Here is a 10,795-nt window from a genome sequence, read left to right as displayed (position 1 = left end):
ACACACACACACACGTGCCAACACACACACATCAACACACACACACACACACACACCAACATACACACACATGCCAATCACACACACACCAAAGTACACTCTCACAGAACACGCACATACACACCAACACACACAAACATGCACACGACAACACACAGATACGCACCAACACACACACAAACCAATGCACACGCATGCCAATACACGAACACCCACACACACATGCGCATGCCAACTTACACACACACATGCACACCAATATACACATGCACACATCAATATGCACACACTCACAGATCAAGACAACACACAAACATAGCTGGATCCATTAAAATATACCCACATACACACATACACCAAATGCAAAGACAAACCAATGCATGTTTGTACACACCTTTGTACGTACAGACACAGATGCACCAAAACACATGCAAACTCATTAATGCACACATACATACACACACAGGACACACAGATGCATGCGCTAATCCACACCAACATACACAGACAGATACATCAAAGTATACATACACCAACACACAGATACACTGCCACGTCCACACATACCACAGACACTCCAATGCACTTGCCAAGATACACAAACACATTTATCAGACTATACACAGAACCAAACACACACATCACTGCATCATGCTACCTGCCCCATCATATTTACTCACTCACTCTCACACGCATTCAAACGTATCCATTACCACATACAAACACACACTATGATATGCAACCATGGAACATATTTAGGGTTATTGCTTGATTCGTGTTGAGATTTCCAGTTTGTTTTGTTGGTCAGTTACAAGTAAGAATAACATGGCGCGGAAGTGTGCATTCATATTCTCTGGAGCCCCCAGAGCACGTTCAAAATTAAGTTGAACTCAATGTTCCTATTAATTAGCATTCATTGCTGTTGTGGAGCCTCACGTGAGATTACATTCTTTCGGCAGTGATTACATCCAGAGCTGTACTAGTATCATCATTCTCCATGTGTCCAGTCGAGAGATTGAGAATTGACAGGCAATTTGTGTAAGTCTATTCATCAGTAATTTCCAACTCCTGACCTCTACCATCTAGATGGACAAGGGCAGCAGATACAGGGGAACACTACCACCTGCAAGTTCCCCTCAAAGTCACACACAGCATCCTGATTTGGAAATGTATATTACTTCCTTCAGTGTCACTGGGTCAAAATCCTGGAACTCCCTTCCTAGCAGCACTGTGGGAGTACTTACATGCAAAACACTGCAACAGTTCAAGAAGGCAGTTCATCACCACCTTCTCCAGGGCAATAAGCAATGAACCATACACTGTGACCTAGCTAACGATGATCACATCCCATGAATGAATAAAAACTAAACATATTGCCCAATATCCACACAGCTGCACCTTACAATGAAGGTCACGGATCTGAATAGGATCCCAAGAGGCACTGAAGCCAATTATAATTGCCCTGACATCATTTTAAATTAGACCAATAGTATCAACAATCCTCAAACCTGGGGCTTTCTCTGTCAGTAAGCTTCATTTACACAGTGCGCAGTGAACAAAGAATTGAAACACTTCCACAGTCTGGGAAGGGTTAATGCAAACGTGCAACTGAGGAACTAAAAGTGGTTTGATAAATTGAACATTTCACACATCCTTTACTGTGCTGTCCCACTGTGCCATTCCAGCACTGAAAAGCCAAACACATTTTTGTGATTTAAACATTTCTGGACAGGCTTGTCGCTTAAACATACAATAAAAAAATTCAGGATTGTGAGACAGAAAAATAATTCACCCACTTTCCAATTAATGTTTAATGTTTGAAGGTCTAAGTTATCTCTTTTTCTTCCACTCGCTCATGTAAGTCAAGATATAAATGTCTTGCTGGTATGAAAGTGACATTCACTCATAAATGTGTAAATGGCCAATTAATTGACTAGTTATTGCATAAAATGTGGCAGGCGTTTCTTGCATTTTATTTGCAATATCTTATCCTGCCAACTAGGTTTATATTACATTATAAATCATCAGCTCCTCTGACTATTCATTCAAGTAAACCTTCAAGGTGGAGTCAAAAAAGTGCATTGAAACCACAATCGGTTCGGCCACGATCTTATTAAAAGGTAGAATATCCTTGAAAGGCTGAATGGCCCACTCCTGCTTCTAAATCATACATTCTTATATGTGTCAGCCTTAACGAACATCACGATCTTGTGAAACTTGAAAGGGCGCAGAAAAAATTTACGAGAACGTTGCCAGGGTTGGAGGGTTTGAGCTATAGGGAGAGGCTGAATAGGCTGGGTCTATTTTCTCTAGAGCATGGAAGCTGAGGGTGACCTTATAGAAGTTTATAAAATCATCACTGGTGTGGATAGCGTGAATAGCCAAGGTCTTTTCCCCAGAGTAGTGTAGTCCAAAACTAGAGAACATAGGTTTAAGGTGAGAAGGGAAAAATTTAAAAGAGACCTGAGAGGCAACTTTTTCTTGCAGAGGGTGGTGTGTGTATGGAACGAGCTGCTAGAGGAAGTGGTGGAGGCTGGTACAATTACAACATTTAAAAGGTATCTGGATGCATGCATGAATAGGAAGGGTTTAGAGCGATATGAGCCAAATGCTGGCAAATGGGACTAGATTAATTTAGAATATCTGGTTGGCATGGACGAGTTGGACCAAAGGGTCTGTTTCCATACTGTACAACTCAATCTATGACTCTATCAGTGTGACAAACTGAACAAAACCAATCCTGAGTCAATTTTCACATTAAACCTGTCCAGGTTAACTGGACTATGTTTGTGAATATTAATGCTGTCAGAATAAGATCTGGATAATGATTTATACTGCCCAATCAATGCCATTACTATGAATAGCCAATCAGGTGGATTGGGTGTTGAGCACAAGACCTTCTGTCTTCAGCACCTCACCTTCCTCCACCCTCTCGCCTACCATTCAAAATCCTCTTCCTCTAATGCCCTTACAACAACGATAAAACATTTCTCATGGAAACACCTTCATTTCTTTCCTCCCTTAGCTTTTGCACTGACCAGCTTCTTATCCTTAGTGATTTCAACCTCCACTTCGATGCACCATGCTCTCTCTCCTCTTGAGTTCACTATCTTTTAATCCTCCTTAGATCTGTCTCCAAACCCTTGACCTTGACATCTCATGCATTCTTGCTCGCCCCATTGTATCAATCACAGGTAAGGCCATCACTGATCATTTCCTTGTATCACTTTCCAGCCACATAACGTCTTCAGCGCCTCCAACCCACCTCCTCTGAATCCTGCCCTTTCAAAAACACTATCCCACAATTCATTTATGATTCCACTTTCAAATGCTAATAATTTAACGGTTGATTATTTGTCACTCTGCAGCTAATGTGTAGTTACACCATCACCTCCACTTTTGATGCTGTAATTCCCAATGAAAGATGACACTCTCTCATGCTGGCAACTCTCTCCTTGTATATCCCACTGCTCATCTACCCAGATTCGATCTGCAGTGGTAACAATGGGCTCCTCTATACCATTTCCTGACCAACGGCTTCAATGCAGTTACCAGACATTAATGGAGTCAAAGCAATGGCTCACATTGTTGAGAAGTATCCACTGAATAAACTGACTAAGAGATATATTGGCTTTGGGGACAGTTCAGCAGAGATTCATAAAGCTGTTTACAGGCATGAGGACTTTGACTTGTTAAGAACAGCTAAACTGTTTAGACTTTATTTCGTTAAGTGTTTAGAAGAAAGAGAGTTGATCTTATTGAAACATACAAAATTCTGCAGGTCCTTGACAGGATAGATACTGAGAAGGAGTTTCCATTAGTTGGAGAATTTCTAATTATGGGACATCATGACAGAATAAGAGGTACTCATTTAATACTGAGGTGTGAGGGAATTTCTTCTTCCAGAGGGTAGTGAGCATTTAGAATTCTCAACCCAGAAAGATGTATAGGCTAGATCACTGAAAATATTTAAAGAGTATGAGGGTAGAATTTTGAAATAGTGCGGAATTAGGGGCTATGAAGAGATGGTTTGAAAGAGAAGTTGAGTCTGGGGCAGATCAGCCATGATCTTGTTGAATGGTGGGCCTGGATGGAGGGGTTGAATGGCCTACTTATCCTATTTCTTATGTTCTTCTCTTCTAAACTTGAGGTTGGGTTTAAAGAATACCATCTAGCCACTGGCAAAACTATTGCTTGTTCTATGACTGTGACACACTTAATAAATAAATAACCATAGATTATTACTTGCAGTTACTTCTATCCATGCTCCTGCAGTTGTTATTGGTGGCCCCTTTAGATCCAACCCTAACCTGCTCTTATTTATAAATCACATTGCCCCTCACAGTGTCAGTCTCCAGACACAACAGCCAGTTCTACCTCCCCATCACCTTTCCCAACCCTTCCACTATTGCAAATAATCAGATTGCTTCTCCAACATCCAGCTCAGCCTAAGCACCAATTCATTACTGGGAAGTCCAAAGCCACTGGTTTCAGTCCTGATTATGAATTCTATTCCCTTAATACAAAAACCATCCTTCCCTCTCCCTGGCAATGACGGAGACTGAAGTCTCTGCCTCCAAATTTGGGATCAAATTTCATCCCAAGATGTGCTCCTGATCTTGTATCCACGCGATCACCAAGATTGCCTATTTCCACCTCCATTATACTATCCGACTTCAACCTTTGCTCAGCTCATCTGCTGCAGGAACCATCATTCACTTTGTTGTGAGTTCTAGGCTTGACTATACCAGTATGCTACGGACTGCTGACTACAGCTTAACTCGCAATGAGCTGCATTGCCTTATCATCCTTGCACATGCGGATTTAAGTTGACTCATGCCAGACATAGCGTTGATTCTAAAATTTTCACACTTGTTTTCAAATTCCTTCATGGAATTTCCACCTCTCTCTGTCTTTGTAATCTCCTCAAGCCCACAACTCTCCAAGATCCCTGTGCTCCTCTAGTTCTGACCTGTTGAGCATTGTCAATTTTATATGTTCCACCATTGGTGGCCATGTCTTTGGTTGCCTGAACTCTAATGTCTGTACGTTCCTCCATTGACTTCCCCACCTCTCTAGCTTCCTTCCTTCCTAGAAGACACTCCTAGAATCTCCAGATCACCACTTCTTTATCATGTGGTGTGATGCCACATGATCAGTTTAGGGTCATGACATGTTGGTCAAGGATAACGCAAGTTCAAGAACTACTTTCAGGCTTCAATTTCAAAGTAACACTATTTATCATACATTAATATTAAATTCTGCTGTAAATGGTTGAACCAGGCACTGACTATTAGTTACTTTTGATACAAACTATTTATACTTTTCTTGAGTTCATGTCCATGTGGTCATAAGACTCTATCTTTCATTTCAGAGAGTTGTGGTCTTCTTTCAGGGTGTGCACCATGTTCTAACTCTGCCCACACTGTGATATTTGTACTCAGTAATGTGCAACTGCATGTCATCATTGCAAAGTTGCTGTAGCAACTGCACAGAGGCCTGGATCCATCACCAAGTACCCCTTTATTTACACCTGGAGAGTCCTTGACACTGACCCAGCTCCCTCAGAGCCAACTCTCGGAGAGAACAGAACCTTTGACACTCCTGTTTATGTCTGTCAGCCAGGACTCCCTGATTGGACCAGATTAACAGCCCCAATCAAGGAACTCATATTCTATGAGGTCCACCTGGCTGACCTTGTTACAATCACTGCAGTTGCTCCAGAGTGCTAATGCTATTACGCAACAAGTGCCAACTTCTCAAGGGCAATTAGGCGGCCAACAATTTTGCCGCTGCCAAAGATGCCCAACCCCATTTAAAAAGTCTAAGCTTTTGGTTTTCTGACCTCATTATTCCTCATGTTGCTCTGTGTAATACTTTGACTTACAATGCCCTTGTGAAGCATCTTGGGTCCATTCCATTATTTTAAAGATGCTAATTTGTTGTTGTGCAGTTCAGGAGTGACTACACAGTGTATCCACTATCTAAACCAGGCTGAAGCATTTTAACAATCCCTGCAATTTTGTTTCCTTCACCTTTTCCCTGTTCTCTCTTTAACTGCAGCAGAACTCGAAGGGCGCCCCTTGTACATCACTTCATTATTGTTGTAATTTAGAATAAAACCAACCTTGCAGCTCTGGGACTTATTAACAGCCACTCACTGTACTTGAGCTAAAAAATGAGCGATCATGGGATTAAGGCTTCCAATGACTGCAAACAATGAAGTTGCTGTACTTGCCTTTTTTTTGCTCTTCTCAAGTTTAAAAGCCCAGTAGATGTTATCCCCAGGCTATTTGGATGATTTTTTTAAGAGAAAGCAATATATATGTAGACATATTTGAGAGGAAAACCTCCATCAATTTTGTCCCATCCATCAAAATGACAGGCCTATCCATTTTCATTTCATGATGAATCTAATCTCTTGCTGGCAAAGCCTACAGGTCAGAATGGTGAGAAATTTGTGCACTCTTGTAGGAGTAATTAAGTACACGCAGCCAGAAAAAAAATGATGGTAAAGCTACTGTATTAGGACACAGTAAATCCAATATAATCCTGCTAGCTCTGATCTGTGGGCATGGCTTTGTGTTCCGACATGCTATAAAGATGGAGATTATCATTACAGAGCATCTTGTGATTTGAGTTTTAGAAACACATCCTTTTGTGGCCTTAACACATATCGTATTCAGAGAGTGAATGACAACCACAGAAAACCCTGCCATTCCAACCTGCAGCATGCTACAGTTGGCCTTAGAGCAAACTCTCCCCCACCCCACGCCCCCCCCACCCAGAAAATGTCCCTTGCTCCAGGGTCCTGTTTAGAGTGGCCTGAAGAAACCGCACCATGGGATTTCAGATCCAATGCACTGAACTACCTGGGCAGGGTAGAGGGGTGCGCATACTTTCAAAATGATGTTCTGCCCGCCACTGGTTTATAGACTAAATACACCAATAATGACAAGAATGACTTACATTTAGGTAGTGCCAATAACATAAATGAAACATCCCAGGATTATGACAAGACAAAGAACACTGAGCCAATAAAGAGACATCAGGTCAGATGACCAAAATAATGGGCAAAGTGGTCTGATTTAAATCGTCTCTACAAGGAAGAAAGCCAGTTAGAGAGATGGAGCGATTTAAGGAGTGATTTTGGAGATTAGCACCCATGCACAACTCAAGGTGTTCCCACCAAAGATAGAGTAACTAAAATTCAGGCTGTGGAGGCCAGAATTATAGGCATGCAGATATCATGGAGGGTCATTAGGCTGGAGTGGATTTGGGATTGGTGAAAGGTCATCTGAAAACAATTAAGAGTAAAGAGTTTCCAATCAAACATTACCCTAACAGAACTAAGTGTCAGTCAGTGAGCGCAGGGGTGATAGGGCAATGAGACCACGTGATATTGGATCCTGCAGACTAGCTCAAGAGTTGAAAAAAAGAACAAAACTGTTCTTTGTGGTTATACTTATTCAGACATGACCTTTATTTGCATAGAGCCCATAATCTTAAACTTGACAGGATTGGGAGTTCATGGATGGTTTTCCAGGCTGAAGCAGTAATAGGATTCCATCATAGTTTGAAACACTAAAACTCCTTGTAGCTTTATTTGTTCAATGTGAAGTTTTAAGTATTTACTGAGCTGTGCATGATAGTAAAACTGCTGTTTCTCTCATTACTTGTACAAGCCAACAGCGAGATTGACACTCACAGTGCCTGATTTTAATTCTGTGCAAGCGACTGGGCTTTGAATGAGTTAAAATGTCCCATTGAATGTCACTACACACTGTGCATCATTCTAACAGCAATGATAACCCGTTTAAAGTGTCCATGTGCCTCCAACAAAATATAGACAAAGGGATCTCACATGAGTACTGTACAGGTTAGAGTCCCCTAACAGTGATCCTCATAGGCAATCGTTTCTCTAAAGTTTAAGATTTGATGTTAGGTTTACAGTACAGAATAAAGTGGGGCAAATGAAGGTGTGACATAGATTCCTGATGCTAATAGATTGCAGAGAAGGCAGGCATGCATGGGGTGATCTATTTCAATATTTCTCAAGCTATTGAGTAATTCATTTATCAACTTCTGTCATCGGACACATTGGAATTCAATTGCCCGGGGTCAGTGCACTGCTAAGAGGCTTTAATCTCCATTTGCCAGTTGCATACAATTTAAAGAGGCACCAACTTCAAATCTTTCATGTTTAACTAATTGCATGGAAGGACAGAACTTAAACAAAGATAAAAGGAGACAAGAAATTAAAGCTTTGTGTTTTTCACTCATCTGGATTTAGAAAAGGGACACCAATTTATACAGCAGAAAAGGGAGCCGATTGGTTGGGCCATCATTGACATAGAGGTGGAACGACTTCAATTTACCAAGAGGTAGCCTCAGAGCTGAAGTCTGAAAACAGGATAAAATGGCTATCTTCTGAGAGAAGGAACCCACTAACATTGGTCGGAGTTTGTTTCCTGCTCAGAATTTTAGAGATCTTTGTTATTCAAGTTTTGTGGAGTATTGCCAAACTATTTGGCAGATGTTGACTGCAAGCCAATACTAATATGTCCTCAGATGCCTGGACATAGTTTTCTGCTCAAACATTTACCGAACGGCATGGTTCCTTCTTTTAACTAAGGAAGACCACTCAAGGACCAAAGCCCACAGTACAAGACCCTATTAAGACTGATAGGTTTGGGAAATTGAGGTAACTCAACAAGCAAGGATTGAGTCTTAAATAAAAACCGATTGAGTCTTACCACTCTTGAAAAGTCTATTGAGAAGGGAAAGGTGAAATGAAATAGGGTGTTCCACTCTTTTCAAGTAGAGAAACAAAACAGAATGAAGGTTGAAAATAGATCAACAGTTATTTGAGTTCAGTACACAAGGATGCAGTCAGAAGGAATAAATAGGGCTGTGCATTGGAAGTGTTGAAGACAAAAAAGAACTAACCTTCAGAGTAGCAGTGACCATTGAATGAGCAATAAAACTGAGAGACAGAAAAGCTTGTAATGGTAGGATAGTTTCAAAGCAAACTGTAGAGGAAGGTTCACTAAACTACAAGCTTTATATATATTTTGTGTAGGAAATAAGACATGTATTTGAAGGGTCAGTTCAGGTACACAGGTAAAAGTAAAAGTTGACGTGGGAAATGTCAATCTGGCAGAAAAGAGGAAATTGAGCTGATTGGCTACAACTTTAGCAAAGAAAAGGGTGTGGGATTCCTCATTTGAAGAGAAGTTTGCATGGTCAGGAACATCAAAAGATGAAAGACCAAAGGTGTGACCCTCAGGTCATGACTGCTGGGAAAAAAGTGTCCATAACACGATACTTTCAAACTGTCACACTGTGTATACTGACCTCCAAGAGAATGTGTAGTCACAGTGAAAGAATAATAAAAACTTAACAACCCTTAAAAATGAAAACAAAGTAATGAAATGATGTATAGCTGAAGAGAGAAAGACAGTTAAGTAAAAAAACTTTTCTTTTTAACTTTTTAAAATTGGCCAAAAAAATCAGAGGCGAGCCTGTATAGTCAGAATTTACCATCTAATGACGGCAGACACTCTCAAACTAGTTTGAGAATTATCCAGGTAGAAGTCCTGAAGAATAATGAGGGATGAATTTGCAATAGATGAGGTATAAAGCAAGCCTGATCATTAGAGATGTTCAGGAGGATAATAAATAGTGCAATGACATGCTTGTTGACAAAAAGTTGTGGGTTTTCCTTGCAGCTTGTAATTTCAATTCACAAAACCAAAAACTAGTCAACTTCCTTGATGTTTCTAAGGCCTTGCAGCAGACAAAATGACGTCCATATTTTCCTTCAGTCACTGCACTTCAAACCAGTTCTGTGTTGAATGACCTTGCAATAAGATGTTCTCTAAGTCTCTAATTCATTCTCAGTTTTTCTTTCTCATTTCTTTCAACTTCACCTGATATCCAACTACCGCAGCCAAAGCTGTTTTTGTACAGATCTGGTGGCTGACCGTGTAATCTTATTTATAAGCTCTTGCAATATTTATGTCACAAAGAGACACGCTAAGGAAGCAGTGAGTAATTCCTCTTGCGGCCAATAAAAGGAAATAAATACAATTCTGTAGCTCTGTAATTGTTCCTTTGTGAATTGAATCCATCCTACCAGCTCTGGACAAGTCAAAGGTTGACAGCACTTTGTGTTCTTTCCAATCTTGTGTTTATAATGTGACAGACCTTTACTAGACTTTGAATCCATGCAGTAAGAATCTGAATTAAGTACTTGTTTTTGTATTGCACCTTGTGCAACAATCTTCACTTGTCTTATCAGTTATGGATGGCTGGTTTGCGAAGCAGAGAGACACCAGCAGTGTGGGTTAAATTTCAACTCTGGATGGGGTCACCATGAAGGACTCTCCTCAACCTCACCCATCGCCTGAGGTGTGATGACCTTCGCGTTAAACCAGCACCAGTTGTTTCTGTCTGATGAGAAAGCAATCCTCTAGGACTATGGCAATGTTACCTTTTATTTTGTGTCAGTACAGCAGATATAACTGAGGTAGAGAGTGCTGGAAAAAGCTCAGCAGGTTTGGCAGCATCTGTGAAGAGAAATCAGAGTTAACGTTTTGGGTCCAGTGACCCTTCCTCTAAGGAGGAAGCTGAGCTTTTCCAGCAACTTCTGTTTTTGTTTCTGACTTATAGCATCTGCAGTTCTTTCAGTTTTTATTGAGGTAGAGATTGGTTTGTGTGGCTCTCACTTCTGGGCAAGACATGGGTACATCGCCTACCAACTTAGTAAAATGAGTTGGCTTTTGCCCAATCT

The 10,795-nt window shown here is 40.8% G+C and overlaps 1 protein-coding gene across 1 annotated transcript in view; it reads right to left on the bottom strand.

The window, feature by feature from the left end:
- The window catches only part of LOC109926680 (perilipin-1-like), a 33,376-nt gene extending 24,761 nt beyond the window's left edge, over window positions 1-8,615 (bottom strand). The window contains exon 1 of the mRNA XM_048615745.1: window positions 8,606-8,615. Coding sequence (XP_048471702.1) covers window positions 8,606-8,615 — 10 coding nt within the window. The remainder of the gene's footprint in view (window positions 1-8,605) is intronic.
- Between the last annotated feature and the right edge of the window lie 2,180 nt (window positions 8,616-10,795).

The sequence above is a fragment of the Rhincodon typus genome, chromosome 33, assembly GCF_021869965.1.
Source record: "Rhincodon typus isolate 14 chromosome 33, sRhiTyp1.1, whole genome shotgun sequence".
In the NCBI taxonomy this organism is placed as follows: Eukaryota; Metazoa; Chordata; class Chondrichthyes; order Orectolobiformes; family Rhincodontidae; genus Rhincodon; species Rhincodon typus.
This window is presented reverse-complemented; position numbering and strand designations above follow the sequence as displayed.